At 38.6% G+C, this 19,961-nt stretch overlaps 1 protein-coding gene across 1 annotated transcript; it reads left to right on the top strand.

Annotated features, from left to right (window-relative positions):
• The first annotated feature begins 1,941 nt into the window (after window positions 1-1,941).
• On the top strand, window positions 1,942-18,645 carry LOC131778745 (polycystin-1-like protein 2). The gene is made up of 14 exons (XM_066165389.1): window positions 1,942-1,963; window positions 3,301-3,591; window positions 6,193-6,636; window positions 7,397-7,643; window positions 8,126-8,726; window positions 8,882-9,088; window positions 9,612-9,737; window positions 9,846-10,163; window positions 10,452-10,691; window positions 11,280-11,960; window positions 12,784-13,020; window positions 13,733-15,082; window positions 16,002-16,167; window positions 16,605-18,645. The coding sequence occupies exons 1-14, from the start codon at window positions 1,942-1,944 to the stop codon at window positions 18,101-18,103; spliced, it is 6,429 nt and encodes a 2,142-aa protein (XP_066021486.1). The 3' UTR covers window positions 18,104-18,645.
• Window positions 18,646-19,961: the final 1,316 nt, after the last annotated feature.

Here is a 19,961-nt window from a genome sequence, read left to right as displayed (position 1 = left end):
GAGATTCACTTTAACAGACTTGGTAAGTTCTGCCGAAGTGTTTTTGTTCTCTCTGTTGGCACCAGATTTCAAAGGCATCTCAGCAGAAGTGTTTGTGTTTGGGTGTGACTGTACCGAATGATACTAGATCTTCAGTCCTCAGCTTTTAGATGATGTTTACAGCTCAGTACCATCTTCGTTTCAGCAGTGTCGCCCTCCTTGGATCTTAGTGGCTGGTGCTTTGCATCATACGACTTCTTTTGCCGCTTTTGAGCTTTGGCAGTTTTCTGCATTGCCAGAGCCTTCACCTGGTCACGAATGTTCATCATGACAAGGACTCGGTCATTAAAATCAGAGGGTGCATCTTCGACTTTGTCAGAAAATGAGTCAGTGCTACTGGGCTTTGACCTGATTTCCATCTCGATGGGTAGCACGGGTGCACGGCCAAATATCAACTCGAACGGTGTGAATTTGGTGGAGTCATTTTTACAGGTTCGATAGGCGAACAGAATGGACTTGATGTGCACATCTCAGTCATCTTGCAATTGGTTGTCGTTCACGAACTTCACGAAGGCTCTCGTTAGCGTCTGATTCATTCTTTCATCAAGACCGTTGGACTGCAGGTGGTATGCCGAATGAATCCTGTGGTCCTTGCTACACAACTTAAAAAGTTCCTCGTTAACCCTGTTAACGAATTCTCGGCCCTGGAAACTTTGAACTTTCCATAGCAGCTGAGAAAGACTAAGTCGCGTATGAGTTCCCGATAAAAGAAAGGGTATATACGCCATGGCTGAATGCCATATAGACGACAAAATAGCTGAAAGCATTCATGTAGCCTTGCTTACAATTTCAATTTAGCCACGCAGCCACGCAGCTTTTATCTGAGTACGCTTGCAAAGACGTTTGACCCGCCGAACGACTCGCCCAACCTCTATCCGCCCTAGTTTTCCCGCCATTTCTCGCGTCTCGGCTCTCGCCAAATGAGTCTGGTTCGAGTTGCGGCTAAAATGTTTTGTAAACATATTTGGTGAGTTTTGGCTAGATTATTCAATTTTCAGGTTATTTTTCGATCGTGGAGCGGATGTTTTCCGGCAAGCAAATGAGTCTTGTTCATGTGAGTAGGCTTCGATTTTTGTCGTTCTACAAAAAGCTCAGGAGAAATGCTCGGTCACATTTCTAGAATGCACTGATATAATATAATATATTTGAACATTCAAGCGTGAACATGAAACCCAAGAAAATTTCTCGTCTTTCGTAAAAAACGAGCTAAGGTAGCTCTTCAACTTGTTCATAACAACAATTTTTATGGCAGAGACAAACATTTGGTTTGTGGAACATAATTCTTCCTTATGCATACAGTAAGTGAAGGAAATCAGCGAGGACAACAAAATTGTGCTCTAATAGCAAATAATTCCTTTCCCAATGCACAGCGTGATTGGGTTCACCTTTTGGAATCAATAGTAAAGGCCTTGGAGAGCATTGTAATTAAGTGTTTTAAAACCAAAACGAATGTCAAAGTAATGAATGTAATCCAGAGGAAAGGAAAATATCCCAAGGATAAGTCTAAGTTAAAAAACGAGGGTTAGGTGAAATGCTACTGACCTCTGCACAAAGTTCTCACATTCCACTTCGTCAAGTTTATCTGAGCTCATCATAATTTAAAGCAATCAGTTGTCATAACATAGTGGCAGCTTTAGGGAATATCTCAACAGGTATTAACAGTCGTACCATTGTGCGTGTGATGCTCAATTTGATTAAGCAATGAGACAACATATGTTCTCCATAGTTGTCAGGTAATATGTAAGCAAAGGATAAGCTCTAAAATTGAAAATCATAGAGAAGTTTCTTTTGTTCTTGTCATCTTTAGCTGCAGATGAGAGTGTCATGAAAACTAATCCAATTCCAAAAATGAAGAAGTTGTTGCTGGAAGTCTTTTTTATTGTATTAATTAAGCAAGTAATTATGAAGACTTCATATGGAGAAGGTAAGAACATTTTGAAATACTTATTGATATGTCTATGAAATGTCTGCTTAGAAATTAATGAAAATGTGATTTTGTTCAATGGTATAGATCCAAGATTCTACAACTAAACAGTTCTAAGCATTTTTTTGGAACTAATTTCCTTAAATCCTCCCATATATCACATACCGTGTCCAACCCTGATGTATCTTTTTTGTAGGATACATTTTCTGTTCACTATGTAGACAGTCCAACATGTGCCCAATTGGGGTGCAAAGATGGCATATATTAATTTGGCACTGAAAAAACTTAACTCATGAGCTGTTTGGAAAATTATTGCAAAGATGGAAACCTGAGTGACTTAGATTTTTTAGTTGGAGATAAACACACTAATATACTTAAACAACACTTACCATGTCTTTGAATAATTGCTAGAGTGGCTAAAATATTTGTGACAGCACTGCAAGGTGTGACAGTTAAGATTGCCATCGAAAGTGTAAATAAAACTTTGTGACCAAGTCCTCTGCTGTGGTGGTTACTTTGGCAACCTGTGTTTGGTTGTCATGCAGTGAGCTTAAACAAAGACATTTATCCAGCCTGATGAGTGTGCAGGGTTGTTTTTCAACCATTCAAGGCAGAGCTAATTAGCAATTATAAAGAAATGATTCACTTCTGAAGTCTGGATGTTCAGTGGATTATAAGTAAATAAAAGTAAAACAACAGCATTCATTAGTAAAGACTAACAGATATACACACTGAACACTTTTACTCAAAGTTGTACCATTGTATACCAGAAATGGACAAATTCCATTATTGTTTTAGCCATTTCCTGGTGAATTGCTATGTATTATTACTGTTCACTTGTGTGGTATGAAATATATATGTATAAATCTTGGTTATAGTCTATCCCTGTGGTATAGTGCTCGATGCATTTGCAGAGTGTGGTATATCTGATGGTTGAAGTAATCACTAAGACAACTTTTTCTATGACTCTGAGTTTCACAGCGTGAAACTCAGAGTCATAGAAAAAGTTGTCTTAGTGATTACCTAAACCATTAGATATATATATGTAGATTGTAGATACACCTGTTTTCAAAAACATTGCAGTTTGAAAATATGTATGCTATACAAGAATTATATAACCTTTTGTTTTTCCATAGAAAAGGTGTTGACAAATAAATTATAGGGACAAAAAAAAGTGCAATTAAGCTGGTGTCAAAATTTCCAAAGCCTTCACACAATAATAAAAAACATATTGTTCTTTTGATATGAAATATACATAAATCAATCAAGCATCACCTTTTTTATGAGAAAATGATTTATCTGAACTAGTTAATTCCCTTCTCACATTTTTGTTACAGTAGCCAGTGCTGCACCAGCAGGCTTAAGTTTGGTTACAAACAGTGTAACATCAATCACTGTCAAGTGGCAGCAACCAAGCTCTCAACCAGGTCAATTGTCTGGATATGTGATAAAATATAAACAGAGAGATGGTATGAATTACAACTACATGAACATACATCACTCGCTATCACAAGCTGAAATAAGTGACCTTAAGGCAAACACTGCATATGAGATTTGTGTGGCTGCATTTTTCATGATAAGTGGTGTTGGACCATATTCAGAAGAACTCATTGTGGAGACAAAAACAGGTAAGTGTTGGAACTTAATGTGTTCATCAAGCATTTAGTGTATTGATCTACACTTAAGCCACATGCTGTTGATTAAGTATTGAGTTTGTAATGCAGTGGCCGGAAAAGAGTTATGTAGTCATCAAAGACAGTAATAATAATTGTTTCCCAACTGTAGGGCAAGGGAGGGAAGGGTGATAGAGGACTTTTATTGACATGTACTCATGTCCATAAAAGTTTGATCTTATTTCCTAAAATATATGAAAGAAAATGGAAATACCTTACAATTTTAATGCTCTCTTCAACTTTTAATCTTAGATACTTGTAACACTGTTTCAAAACAGTTCTGGCAAATTTTTTATCCAAATTATTCTTCCTGTGCTATCTCTGCCTCTCTCAGTTTCAAAATGGCCAGGGAAAAAGCTCATCCACACACATTAATGTATGAACATACTGAAGTGACTGTGAAGACATACACAAAATATTTAGATGAGGGGTAGATGCATTCACTTATACAAACCCAAAGGACCACCACTGACTCACATTACCAATATTAATGCTAAATTTTTAAATTGTCCAAATTGATTTGAAAGTTTTCTTAGGTAGATGGATTGGCAACAAATAAAATACAAAATACAATTTACATGTTGACCTTTGTGAGTATAGGTAAAAAATATAACAGAACCTGGTAATGTATATTAGAAACAAATTTTGATACATGATGATATCATTAGAAAGACTCTTAGTGTTTATAATGATATTATAAACTTTTTTGACCTTTAATGACATTCTGGATACTAAACTCAGATGTCAAAGAGACACAACTGAGCTTGGTTTGTGATGGCCATAGAATCAAACTTTAGTTAAGCTTCTAACAAGCAGTAAGTCCTCCAGTATAAAGATAGTGTCTGATTTAATCCAAGCTGGTTTTCAAGGACACTGAAAATTCCCAACGGAGTTGGATGTTTCTTGTTTGAAACAGTAAACAACTGCTAATAGGGTAGTAATACTATGGAATTTTAACCTCTTCATTTAGACTTCATTCCCTTGACCAAACTATTCAGCTTATTTTAAGGCAACAGCTCCTCCTTTGCCTTTAGTCTCCTCGCATTAAATGAGTTTATGACCATCTATTTGCAAGTGGCTATCAGGAATAGAAGCATTCAAAATTACCTCAGTGATTGTTAAAACCTAAAATCCGCAGATCTTTTGTAAAAGTCTGATTTCTTCTATCTTCGAATGCAAACTACAGATACCTAGGTAAGCAACTTCTAGCTCTCTAGTTGAAGAGGCCAGGGTTGTAGGAATAATCCAAAGGCGGTCTTCACTGAGTAGTTTCAGGACCAAAGTCCAACAAGTATGATGGTTACACTATCTCAAATAGATTGAATGCCTGGCAATCAGAAAATTTCACAGAATTCTCACCAAAAGGTTCTTTCAAACTTCTTAAGAATATCAGAGGTTTTTTGGAAATGGCATGCAATTCTAAGAATTAGTACGCTTTTTTGAGGACAAATTATCCGAGCTTGGTTTAAGCACATGCCGCCGGGTTTTCCTGTTTCTTTGATCACTTCTTAAGTTCTAATGTCAATTTTAGATGTTCCTGCTCTTTGAGTAAGATTCTTGACTTAGCTTTTAGCATATATCTTACTAGACGAAACACCTATGAAGGATCACAAGACGAAGTAAGAATGGATGTTTTAAAAGTGGCATGCTCTCATCCATTATTGTTCGGATCATTACATCTTCCTCAAAAGCTCACAGTTTCCTCTGTCTTTTTTTCCCTAGAGTTACCCCTTTTCTCTCCCCCCCCCCCCCAACTTTCGTTTTAATAGATCACCCAACCAGCCATTACATTGATTTGATCTAACTAAAATATCCTGAACTTGGTAAGTGTTCAATAATTAGATTTCAACATTCATGTTTAGTGAATTTAATACAGATGTGTGTGACTAACAGGCTGTAATCTAAAAATCTTATTTCAATTTTGGGTGATGGAATCATGGTAGGATTACAAATATAATTTTTTAAGTAAGGTTCTTTCTTTTTACACAGAAATGGGAACGTTTTCATATCTAAAATTTTCCATTGTACAATTTCCTTTTGCTTTCCACCATCTTCTGCAATTATGCTAATAAATTTTTCAAGTGATGTGACCACAATTTATATGTATTTTTCAAGTGATGTGACCACAATTTAACCCTCAATTATCGTTAATGGAATAAGAATGACAAAACTGACATTTAAATTGCAATTAATACTAAAGTTTGGGATAAATAAAACTCTTTAACACCAAAGATTTGATTAATAACTCTTCCTTCCAGGTGCTCTACATTTTCTTATAAATGAGAATTTTGATAACATATTTAAAGTGATTATAGTCTGTCCATATTTACATTACCTGCAAGTTGGATATACTGAGATTTGTCACCTGGTTGGTTGCCCCACCCTCCACCAATGCCAATCGTCCTATTTTGAAATGAGCTCATCTTTTATTGACCTGAGGGAGGCATACTTTTCAAGAATCCTCAACATCAAAAGTCACTAAGTTTATGGCTAGAAGGCTTCTATAAATCATGGAAACTTGAGAAATTTGGTAATATTATTTTTCGTTTTTATTAGAATTTCCCTGTCGCAGCCCAACTGTGAGCCTGCTAAATGTCTCGCCGAATACCTCTTCAGACTTGAGCTTTCATAGATCAAGACACTTTACAATCCAATCTCAAGTAACACTGAATTGTGAGTTTTCCCACCAGACACTGTTCCACTGGCATGTTTACCAACAGACTGACAATGAAGATGTGCTGTTACTTTCGAGAAATAGCTCAACAGAATTTCGAATTACTCCTCTCTCGTTGCCCGTTGGTAAATTTTTGGTTCGACTTAATGTCAGCATGATGGGGACACCAGTGTTTGGGGTCGGTCAGGGTTATTTTAAGGTGGTGAGTAGCCCTTTAGTTGCATCCATTGCTGGAGGAAGCAAGGTGGCCAGAGGACTGAGCAGACCACTGATTTTTGATGCATCTATGTCTTATGATCCTGATGAAGAGGACAATAAATTATTAGGTTGGTGACTAAATAACATTTTTTTCTTATTCCAGAGTGTGTATCATACAGTGATGTAAAATCCTTTATATATTTTGAGGATCAGCACTTAAAATCGTAGAAAGAAATAATTTTAAAAAATATCAGATCATTAATTAGCTAACAAAGCTGAGGTCATCCTTGAGGCGGGCTTGTTCTCAAGGTCTTCTCATATTCTCGGTAAAAAAGGTTGTGTACGAAATTTTTAGCCATTAGCGGAAACAGGAAACTAAGGTAGTAAATCAGGCAAGAACATTGAGCAGCAAAGTGGCCCCACTGAAGGATCCAAACTTTATTTCGTTTTTTAGGCTTGACCAGTTGTCAAGCACGACAGATTTTTTGTTGGTCACAAAGAGCACTTTAATGGTTTTGTGTGTGTTATTCTCGTCATTTGCGTAATCCTTATGTGTGGCCGAAGGATTTATTTCGCAAATTAAAATCAAAACACTAAAAAGTGTACTTATAGTGGGAAATTAATCCCTTATTCGATGGTTCAACCTATAATACAAGCAGACATTTTTCTCACTGCTCTAATTTTTCCTAGTCCTTTCGGGGCTCGGAAAAATACTACACGACTCGTAAGATACCCACGTGTATTGTATGTTAAACCATCGAACAAGGTATACGTAACGCAAGTTTAGAGTAAGCAATTTGACTGATCGACAAAGCAGACCTCTCGCCCAACTAGCTGTGGTTAATCGTATTATTTATTACGTGTAGCACTTTCTCTTCATGCCTTTAGGCCTAAATTTTACATGGCAGTGCCGAGAAGAGCCACTACAAGATCCTAACAATTCAGATCATGCCGGATGTTACTATAGGGCTGATGACGAAGAATTTGTTGGACATGAACTTAGAGTGAACAACAGTCTTATGGCAGAAAACACCTCGTACTTCATAACAATACAGGTTACAAAGGGTGAAAGGCTGGCTGAGGATACTCAGGAAGTGTTTATCGTTCCCGGCGACCCACCGGAAGTGCAAATCAGGTATTTGAGACTTAAAGAAACCAGGCGCGACTTGAACTTCACCAGTCATGTAAACTATCATGTGTTCAGAACAAACAATCTTTAGTACATCAATGATAATTTATTCAAATAAGAACATGATCTACTGTTAATAATAGAATTGGTCCCCTTCTGATCCAAATATGACATGCCTTTTAATATGTACAAGGGCATACTTTCATCACGCATGAAAACATGGAGGAGTGTTGCGTTCATCAATAAAAACAAATAAAATGAATTAAGAGTAAGGGAAGGGTTAAGTTTGTAAGGAAACTGTGGAGTTGCGACGCTGAAGTGTATTACAGGATGATTTGGTTTTATCAACTGAGTTGAAGAAATAGAACGAAAAAAAAGGAAAAGAAAGACGAGTGAAGTTGTATGAATATTCTTTTCAAGGTGAAGAATTGAGTTTTGATGAGCTAGGAAGTGAATCTGCATTAACTACAATACTTAATGGCCTGCAGGTGTGTTGAAAATTGCGATGTCAAAGTTACTCCATCTGAAAGAATGGCTTTACAAGGCATGTGTACAGGTGCCTCATGTCATGGTAACCTTATCTTCAAGTGGACAGTTTTAAAATACGTGAATAACTCTTCAAACAGTTCTCAGTGGTCTGATATTTTAGAAATACAAGAGTTGATAAGTACTCGAGTTTCATCAAAATCTCTCGTCACTAGGCCTGGAGTGCTGACACCCGGTACCAGGTATAAGTTTATACTCACAGCACAACAACTAGGTGGATACCGCGGGTATTCCGAGTACCACGTGACCTCAAACATCCCGGCTGTTGGAGGAGTATGCAGTGTAAGCCCAGTATCAGGAGTCACTCTCGCAACAGAGTTTACTTTTACGTGTATGAATTGGCAGGATTCAGACCTTCAGTTGCAGTATGAATATATTTACCTCACAGATAACAATCTTCTTAATGTGGCATACAGAGGAGTAAAAACTAGTGTAACAACCAAACTTCCTGCTGGAGAGAAGAAAAATAACTTTACCATCGACTTTCGAGTGCGAGTGACCAATATGTTGGGAGTATTCACTGAAGTGAAGACTCCCGTGCAGGTAAGAAACGGAAACGCTCAGGAAACTGTTGCATATTCATCACTTTCTTTTCTGTGCTAACATTATTTTCATTTCAGTCAACACCTTCTATTATTAATCATAACATGTAGTTCTTGAAAACTATTTGTATACTTCTGTATTTAATTTGTCTTTAGGTCTTAGAACCTAACGTTGCACAAGCAAACCTCTCAGACGTGGTCAAAAGCCTCATAACTGGAGATGAGAGTGAACTGAATTATCTGATTCAGTCCGGTGACGTGTCACGTGCTCTACAATTAACAACGGCCGCCATTTCGGTCGTTGATGCCATTGCACACGCGAAAACGAATCAGGTCCTTGAGTCGACAGAGAAACGGATTATGGTAACGATTTACCGTGATGAACCAATTCTAGTGAGACTTTCCATGTGAAACCTCTCAAAAAAAAAATCTTTTTAGGGAGGTTCGATTATGTCAAGTTTCAGTGATTTACCTATCAGAAGGGCTTGATTAAAGCGCATAATTGCTAAGTTGGGTTGGTGTTCTACTTAACATGCAATGCCGGGCAGGGTTTCCTGGAATAAAACTTTGTTTGCCACCGCACAGTGCCTATCTCCACCAATATTTTTAAGTTTGTAACGGCGACCTGGTAAGCTGTTAAACTTCAACTTTGTGGGCTATCCCTCAATGGTGTCAGATATTACTATAGACTTTTGAAACACCGTATTGCCTCTCAGAAAGTGGCAATTGCCTAGTTAGCACGCTTTGTCAAATTTTTTTCATCCTAACGATATACCTCCACAGTTGAAAGGATTCCCACCTGTTAAGAACATTACTTTCTACTTTTTTTCTTTCCAGCCGTTTTGAACACCCAAGCTTACCTCGTGTCTTCTTTAAATTGATATAGATGAAATCAAACATCATAAAGCTTTTGTCCACCATCCCGGTAGACACAGTCGTTAGAGCTCAGCAGGTGTCAAATGTGATTGCTTCTGCCAGCTCGGTCATTGACGAGGTTACCGTCGAAGCGCAGGTAATTTGATAACCAGGTAATGCTTCGGTATCAAACGAAGATCAATTTCTTAGCTTTAATAAGAAATAAATGATTTCATTTCACATTCTGATCCTTTTTTTCTTGCAGAAAGATGCAACGGATGCACTTGAAAAAATGACTTCAGTGTTGAAGGTGGAGAGTACAGCTGGGGAAAGATACGAATCGCTTTTTTATGGCGCAAAGAGTCTTGTGAATTGTCTCGGTAGTATTCTTAGGGTAGCGTCTCACGAAGCTAGTGTATACGGTTCGCACTCGCAGGAGAAGTTTCACATCAAAGCCAGCTTCATAACTACAGATGAACGACTCTCACGTCAGAGCCGAAAGTTAGCATTCAAGTCAAGAACTTCTTCACCGTATTTACGGGCCAAGAGGAGAAAGAGAAAATCTTTTGACGCTCAGGTACAGGTAACGAACCGTTGAGAAATGTGTTCAAAACCTACATAAATAAACTACAATAAAATAGAGGGATATTAGACGCGAAATCAATTCCTTGCCACGTTTCCGGGTATGAGACATTTTGAGTTAAAGTTATCTCGAAACGCATCGCTCAAATCCTGATCGTTAGTTTGATGGTAAAATTATGGCAATTTGGGCGGCACCTCACGTTACCGGAAAAAAAAAAATTAAAGTAGCTGTTATAGGTTTTAACCAATGATTACAGGGGCCACTGTTGTTATGTATGTTTTGTTTCAGGCTCAAATCTATGTTGAGAATATTCTCCAGTCTTTGAAAGAAATCGGAAGTATCCTCTTGTCCCGAACTCTCGTGGGTGAAGAGCAGAAAAAGCTAACAGCCCACGCCATGTCTCTGCTAGTGCTGCGAGAGGAGCCGGATATGCTCGCTAGGACTGTTTTGACAAACAAAGGAAATAGTTTTCAGCTAACTTCATTAGGTATTCAGTTGGCTAATGTTACCCAGTTTGTAGATAGCCAGGTAGGTACAAGAACTATTGAATTGCCCAGCACATAACTTAATTTAAATATTGCGCCACTCTAAATGTTGAAGAACGCGCCCTGGATACACTTGTGGGTAAACGTGTCGACGTTCTGACTGGGAAGGGGATTGTCTGTATGGCTTTGTGGTCGTCCTCTTTGACACTTCTAAGTTGTCGTTTTGATGAGGAAGAAAGGACAAAACAAAAATTAATAGCATAAAGCCAGCGAATTTGATTTAACATGTGTTTTTCAAAACCAGGCCAATCAATGTCAAATCCCCTCACCCTATATTGTTCGTTAATTAAGGCGCCAGTTTATTCTACATTTCAAAACTTGCCGTCACAAAGCGGGGAAACTAATACGTTGCTAGGAACCTAGAGGAAATGTGTTAACCTTCGATTCACTTGCAGTTGAATCGACCGTGGGAAGTTGAATAAACATCTGTTGCGCTTTTGAACCGTGAATCTTTGGTGAAATCAAAAGAGAGGTTGAGAAGACGAGAAATGTTTTTCGTTTTTGGTTCCCAACAACTGCTTTGAGAGCCGTTTACAGTTACAAATATTCTGTTCTCTCTTTATGTCTGCAGATGGTAACAACAGACTTTACACCTTTTTCTTGGGACCCCTCAGGGTCAAGAGTGACGACTGCAGTTTCAAGCCTTGAACTTAAGAACAGTTCTGGTAATTTCCTGAATACGACAGAACTGACAGCCCCGATTACTATAACACTTCAGAACCTCCAGGAATTCACAAACGCTTTTCAGTCTCATTTCGTTGGAGCCAACAGAACTGTTTTCTATAAGTTAAATGTCAGCCAAACTGGGATGGCTTTGATGCTAAAGATTCGTCCAAAAAGTAACGATACAAAACTTTTGGTGACTGTTAAATATGGAGAGCGATCTGTAAGTAATAGCGACTTGAATTTAACAATACCTGACCTTTCGTCTTGCGATAAGATTCCAGATGGTTATGTCAACTGTTCACGTGATCCCTATAAAGTCTTCATGAACCAAGAATTTTTAGAGAGCAAAGGTCTTGGTTATTACTTCATTAGTCTTACAGCCGTGCCAAGAACTCCTGAGATCTCTCGAGTTAGACGCTGCTCAGAGCAATCATGTGTGCAGTTCAAAGAACCGCCCACCAAGGGTGGAAGTTTAAGTGTACCTCAGTACCGGGAAGGTGATGAAAATTACACCATACAAGTCATGCCGGTTGCTTGTCTGTACTGGAACGCGGAAATATCGCAATGGACCTCTGACGGATGCAAGGTGAAATATGAGATATTAGAAGTTATGATAACCTTTGCTGTAAACTGTAACCTTGCGACGTAATATTTATTGAATGAACTCCTTCATTTGGCTTGTATATCTGCTGATAATGTCCGAAAATAAGGATTTGGCCAAGAAGCAAAGCTTCAAGGGCACTTGTGAAATTCGAGGAAAATCTCTCATCCAAGGACATTATCAGCCAACATACCAGAAACCAAAACAGGGTTTATTTATTTGATAACCCTCCTATTAATTTTCAGATCGCGCGTCGACAGCAGATTTTATTGACCGGGGCGGCATCTGAGATCAGCTTACTAATGTCAGTATCCCTGGACTCGACCAAACGAGTTCGCTCTCTTCCATTTAAAGTAATAACGATGAAAGGGTGAAACTCTTTCATTGTTTTTTCCGCTGGCTTTTTTCTTTTCGGCGGAAATAGTCAGGGGACAAATATCGAGGTAAACTTGGGGTTATTACGTGATACTGACCGGTGGTTTTGCGCCACGAGGTGTTAAATAGCCAATAAAATTGCGCGAAGATTGATGGGTGGGTGTTTAATAATGTTTAAACACGCTTTTGAGACACTTTTTTAGTTATTACCTAAGCTTTTAATTTCACTCTCAAATTTCCCACGGAGCTTGAACATATGATCATACGGTGGCCATAAGACTAGTAACTCCTAGAACGTTACCTTCTCTATCAATGGCTCATTAATTTCATGTTATTTAGCGCTCTTCTATTTATTTTCCTCCCACCAACATGTTCACCTTTACTTGGAATTAGCACTTCAATTTAACTGTTGATGTAAACTGTTTAATTGCAGGTAAGCGAAGTGACAACTCAAGATTACATACATTGCTCTTGTAATCACCTGAGTGCTTTTGGTGGTCAGTTACTTGTGGCGCCCACTGCCATCGATTTTGACAAAGTTTTCACAGAGCTTGTTCGCTTACCGTATAGTGGAAACTTAGCTGTTATAATAACAGTTGGCTGTGTGTTTGGTCTCTATCTGGGACTGTTGCTATGGGCTAGACGGAATGACAAACTTGATCTCATGAAGGTAAAAATGTAATTTCTAATTATTACCAATATGTGTGGCCAAAAAAGACAACTGGCCTCTGACTAACTCGCGCCTAGTGAGCCTTGAATGACTGATTGCAAGCTCCAATACCCTCATCAGTTGCACAGCTTATTGGTTCTTTCATTGCTATTCGACAAATTTTGCTTGACGAGGGTAAGCTTAGCCAACATTTCCAAGTTTGAATTGCAATTTTTCAGTCGCCGAGTCTTCTCCGATCGTTAGGCGAAATATGGCAGAAATTGGCTGTCCAAACTCAAATTCAAAGGAAAATGTTCAGGCTGAAAATGCCAACTGAGCCATTTCTTGGGGGATCAAAAGAAATGGTGCGAGAAATGGAAGCCGAAAGGTGACTTCGGTTGTGTGACACTAGTCATGCTATATGAGATGCTGTTGAAATCATTGATAGTTAATTTCAGCCTCGGTAGAGCGAGTATAAACACTTTACAGAGAGCTTATTTGTCACTTGGAAAAAAATGTTTGAAATCAAGTGGAAGCTATATGTAGTAAAGGTGAACCCTAAACCCACGCACAAGGTTTGTTGATAGTGGTTGGGCACATAGCTTATTTGCACTCTTAAATGACGGTCGCAGATAACAATTATGCCCTTCAAAAAGTTATTTTATTCCACTGTTGTTACAGTTTGTGTCCATTTCGAACATACTTTGACCAGTTCTCCTTTCTCCCCTTGAAGGTGGGCGAGAGGGCACTCATAGGAGTACCCGTACCTTGGTATCACTTCGTCGAGGTTCAAGTATTTACGGGCATCTGGCGAAATTCGGGAACCACTGCCAACGTTTTTATTGTACTGGAGGGAGAGTTAGGTACCAGTCGACCGTATCATTTGAAGCACCATTCGTGCATTCCTTTTGCAAGAGGGAGTATTGTCTCCTTCGTTATTTCCATTCCTGTCAACATTGGCACCATAAAAACCGTTCGAGTGTGGCATGACAACGCGGGCACCAGTCCATCGTGGTTTTTGAATCAGATCAAGGTTAGCGATCTGTTCAGTAAGATACAAAGGAACTTCGTATGTTTTACGTGGCTGGCAATTGATAAAAGTGATGGATTAATAGACCGTACCTTTCGTTTCACAACAGCGAATGACAGAGGAATTGATTTTTCCTCGTATGTTCAGAACAGAATTGCTGAAGAAGTCAGTGACTTACATTTATGGTTTTCTGTCGCTACAAGACCACCAAGATATCGATTCAGTCGCGTGCAACGTTTATCTTGCTGTCTAGTATTATTGCTGACCATCATGCTAACCAGTGCGATGTTTTACGAACATAGAACAGCGACTGACGACACACAAGGAACGCTAAGATTGGGCCGTTTTGTTGTAAACTTTAGAGAGTTCATCATTGGAGTGGAGAGCCTTATGGTTGTATTTCCTGCCTATATTTTGAGCGTGCAACTTTTTGCTCGTACTCGATCCTCGAATGAGAATAAGCAAATGGCTCTCAAAACCAACGCAAGGACGAAATTTAACGAGATAAAACGCGAGTTTTCTTTTCCACGCTGGTTTATTTGCGTTCCTTGGCTCTTGTGTTTTCTCCTCTCGACTTGTGCGGCGACTTTTGTTATCTTCTACAGTCTACAATGGGGTGCAGATAGAAGTGAGCAGTGGCTGATTTCGGTTGGAATGTCAATTTTGTTGGACTTATTTGTAACGGAACCAGCGCAAATCATCGTCGTTGCTTTTATACTGCCTCATCTTTTCAAAAGGGGACCTGATAGGTCCGCATGGATTTCTAGCCCTGTAGACACAGAGGTTAATCTCGAAGATATTAAAGTTGGCGGGCTAGGCTATGATGACGTCGAAAAAGAAGAACTTGAAACACCAAAGCCCTTAACGAAGAGAAAATTACGTCGTGCAAGGGCCGCTCGAATTAGGGAAATGTATATGTACAGAGCTCTTCGGAATATAGTATCGTACCTACTGTACTTGTTAATTTTACTTACTGTTTGTTACGGTGGACGTAGCAAGCATGGATATATGATGACATCTTCCATGAAGACCACATTTGGAGAACTTAATATGGTAGGTAAATTGCTTCTCATTATGAGCTAATCCTCTCGTTTCAGACCAGCTTACTTTAGTAAGAATGTATACTATTAACTTATAATGTTAACGGAAATTTGCAAAGGCTCGTTTGTCATAGGTGTCGGTAACTTTACGGGCTGAGGCCATAATTTCAATCTAAATATAGGAGCCAGAGTTGCGAGTCTTGACTTAGACAACCAAAACATTTGGTTTCATTTCCTGACCGACCGACTCTCGAACCTATCCACACCTCGATCTGAATGTGAACGAGACCAACAATAATCAACTTTTTGGAGACAAGTAATTACCAGGACTTTCGAGAAACGGTTCCGTGGAGTTTATTTAAGGAAACTACCGAGGTAGTTACAAAAAAGCTATCAAAGCTACTTTCAAATAGACAAGTTTCTGTTAAGGTATATTCTTAGTTGCAAGGAACTGGTTTTCTACGGCAAAGGTATAGCTGCATGGATGTGTGTCAACTCAGTTTCAAAGTGCCAATTTAGACTTGAACGGTGCGCTAAGTACATGGACACATGATAGAATCCCTGATAAAGGTTAAAATTCAATCTGGTATTTCCATTTCCCGGGAAAAGAGCGAAGAAATTTTTGAATCCTAAGGAGAAATCTCGAAAGTACATTTTTTTCGTATCAGACAAAGCAAGGGGAAATTGCTTTTGTTTGACGTCAGCTACGCGTCGATAATCTGATAGATTACAAGCAACAACCAATCACGGTCGCTGAATATTTAGTCAACTGTATGAATATTTCTTTGAATAAAAGGGGTAAGTTTCTAAAAAAACTGTGAAACTGCGTCGGTGAGAGAGTGTAATAGGTTAATTAAGTATTATCGACTTAATTCCATGAATATTTATTTGTTTAGTTACTAATTTATTCATTCATCACGCCTAACATTTAGATCTCAAATCACTTCAACACATGGAACTGGTTACGTAACGTTTTGGTACCCGGGCTTTTTGAAGACGGAAAAGATGTTACCTCAAATAGTTCCAGGCTCTATATTGGAAACGGCGACGCTGTTCTCGTTGGGATGCCTCGTCTTAGGCAGCTACGAGTCAAAGAAGGTATTCTGAAGGAAGTGTTTAAACGAAGACCAAACAAAATTGCTCCCTGAATTTATCTCGTCAACAAACTGATCTCAGTTCAGCCTATATAAGCTTCAACAGGGTCGTCAAAAGTTCTTACTTCAAATTTTGAGTGGGTTAAAAAGACTCGCAGAAACTAACGTGAATTGCTGGGTTTGCCAATGATTATGAGTTTGATTTGAATAATTTATAAAAGAATTAGCATATTTAAAATTTCGGGTAACCTGCACAGAAAAATTGTGCTTCATTAAGGTTATGCAAAGTCATTTCATTTCATTAGGAATCTTCCATTGAGGAGAGAAAATGAAAACCTTAATCATTAGTCATCAATTTATGAATTAATTAGCATCTCATGCACGCGATATCTCTATCACAAAGATAAAACAATAAACACGATGGTCTTTTTCCACTTTAAGGTTCTTGTGATGTCAGCATAGAGGAATTGACAACCCCACTCAACTCTTGCGTGGCTACATATACTTTTACTAACGAGGACAAAACCAACTCCCTTGGAAAAAACTGGCGTTTGTTTTCCTCATTTGGGAATGAGTCACTCGTTAGTCTTCCCCAGGTCTGTCCAAGTGCTTGGCATTATTCTTCAGCCCAGCAAACACTAAATCTTCCCTTATGGGGAAAACTTCATCTGTTTAATTTTTATGGTGAAGGAGGTTACCTGGCCGAGTTGGGCTATGACAAAACTACAGCACTGAACGTCATCTCAGAACTAAACCTGCTTGACTGGATTGACAGATTTACCAGTGCATTAATTTTTGAGTGCGCAGTTTTTAACTCTCAAGTAAATTTGTTTAGTGTGATTTGGATCCTGATTGAGTTTTCGCCAAGTGGTCTCGTGGTTTCTAATCACGTGATTCATACTATGCACATATATGACATTGGTGGCGGCTACAGTGCTGTAACCATAACCTGTCAATTGTTACTAGTGGTCTATATTATATACTTTGTTATCAAGGAAACGAGGAAGATGATCGAAGGAGTTCGACTGTATTTCTCACGTTTTATCAATTGGGTGGAAATCCTCCAGACTATATCAGTCATTTTCTTTCTAATTGCTCACATAATGAAAGAAACAAAGCTCTTTGCTACCACAGCTGAACTTGAGAAAAACACATTTCAATTTATCAGCTTCGATTGGGGTGTTCTTCTACAAGACTTAGAAACGGTATTTTTATCGTTACTGATGTTCTTGAACACTTTGAAGTTGCTGTATTTGCTCAAATTCAATCCCCGTGTGAGGCATTTATTCCATGTAATGAAGGGATCTGCTCGGGAACTCGTTCACTGCTCAATTGTATTCGCTGTGTTCATGTTTGGATGTATCCATGTAGGATATATTCTATTTGGGAGAGAACTTTACTCCTTTTCTTCGCCTTTCCTCATTCTACAGTCTCTTCTTGTCGAAGGAGTCGTTGGTGGCGGAGTGGACTATTTTAACGATTGTTGCACAGTCATTGGCCCCGTTTACTTTACAGCGTTAAAATTGGGACTTAGTCTCATATGCATAAATATTTTCGTTTCTGTTCTTGTTTATAATTATGGCCGCATCAGGGAACTCTCCAGAGGAGAATTTGGTCTTGGACACTTCGTGATAATGAAAACGAGGGAACTACTAGGCTGCGTGGGCGACCGTTTAAGGGCGAATGAAGACAAATCTGCGTATGATTTACCGAACACGGAGATTGAGGAAGATATTCTACCTGAGGCAGCTGAGATATTGGCAAGTTTGGATCGGATTAATCATCTTTTAAATGTTCACTATGCCGAAGAATTTTGTGAAGACCTTGAGCTGTTTTCTTTGTGGTTTGATCTCCACATGCAAGCTAGGAAATCCAAGGATTTACAAGAAAACTGGTTCGATGCACCAGAAAGTTTTGAGTCTGCTGAGGAGGAAGATTAGGTGGATGCAAAGGAATAAGAAATTTTTTCCTTGTTTACCATAGGCAATTGTTAAACGACTCGCCTTTAGGACTGTTCGAAAAAACCACTAAATCATCTTGAATCGACCTTTCGAATCACTTTCAGAATTAAAATAAGCTGTTACTGTGAAGGAGATATCATTGTCGTGTTAACTTTGGAACAATTTCAGTCATTTTTCTCCCATAGCATAATTTTATTAGGGGCTGCTTTCAAGTGCATATACTCATTAGATTTCACTTCGCCATTTTGATAATGGTTTCTTTTACAGTGTTAGGTTTTTATTGTAGTTAAACACTCATAATTGCGATAGCTTTAATTGCAACTTCATTAATTGGACCTAATAGGCCTTGGAATCTTACCATGAGGGACCAACACAGTCTCAGTTGTCGTGTTAATCAACTAATAGCATTTTTATGCCATTTTGATGTAGTAATTCTTTTAAACATTCTTCAAAGGAAGGGTGATTCCATTTAGCAGATTTACCGCTACCTGTTATTTAACGTAGTAGATTTTGTACATTTATTCGCTGGATTGCAATAAATACGATCACGGGAAAGTGGTATCCATGCATGCAACTTGTATTTGTTGGCCGATTGCGTTCATGGGGATTGATTCAGAGCTTATTTATTTATTTACCAGGCTCGAGGTGTGTAAATCGGTAAACGGATAACGTTCAAAATTTCAACCATGCCTAATGCTCGATTTTAAAATTTTGGGCACCTTTCGCTAGTATTGCTAAAGATTGATATATTAACCTCCTAAATCAATGCGTCGTTGTTTTTACTTGGTGGTTATTGTAAAAAAGAAAATCTGCTCCTAAATATATGTTTAGTGCAGTACTAACATGGCCGTGAGTCACTATTGTTTCGGTAGCCAATATGACCGTCGGAATATCCTGTGAAAACGATCTCTAGGTCCCTCTAATGACCGTGAAAATGCAACTAAACTGGTGAAACGTTGGACTTCATCTAGACAGGCGTGAATTGAACTTATTAAAGTACCTGATCGCATGAACACTTAAGGATGGTCACACCCAGTGCAAGGGACTATTTCTCCTGTGCACGCTCACACTAAACATTTTTACTGCGCGTCAAGTAAGAAACTCTTGAAAATATCAGAGCCGATGATTACTGCGACCCAGATGGTTTGAAAGTATTTTTGTTGAATGCGCAGCCAACTCCATCCTTTTTTAGTAGTGATGACTGCTATCTACTTCTTTTACCGTTCTGACAAAACAAAAAAAAAACCCCGACTGAAAGGAAGTTTTACAGAATCTATGTATATTACTATGAAACGAAAATAAGCGGGTGCACTTTGAAATTAAGCTTTCTGAGCTCAATTCGATTGTTTGTTGAGAAACAAGGACCATTGAGCTCAACGGCTTTTCGATAAAGCGAAGTTAAGCGTTTTATTTTTGCATCCGTTGATGAGTATAATTTTCAACAGCAAAGGGGTAAGTTTCTAAGGAAACTGCGGTGCTACGTTGGTGGGAGAGTAATAACAGAATAATTTAGTATTATCAACGGAGTTGATAATAAATGAACGTAAATTGGCCCCCGTAAAGAGTTTAAAAGTTGCAGATTCGAGTGCTAGCCCTTCATTATAGCGATTGGAGGAATCATGGGTTGAGTGTGTGTTATGCAGAAAATCGAGCAACGCTATTGGTGGGAATATGGTGGAGAGAAAACAAGAATAAATTAGTTGAATGAAAAGCGCTCATTGATTCCGCACTAGTGCAGATTTGAAAGATAAATTTTTGTTCTTGAGTTTTTCGGCTAGATGTAGGGAAAGGCTGCAAACTGTCATATGCTGCTTAATATGTTTAAGGAGATTAAAGT

The sequence above is a fragment of the Pocillopora verrucosa genome, chromosome 4 (assembly GCF_036669915.1).
Source record: "Pocillopora verrucosa isolate sample1 chromosome 4, ASM3666991v2, whole genome shotgun sequence".
NCBI lineage: Eukaryota > Metazoa > Cnidaria > Anthozoa > Scleractinia > Pocilloporidae > Pocillopora > Pocillopora verrucosa.
This window is presented reverse-complemented; position numbering and strand designations above follow the sequence as displayed.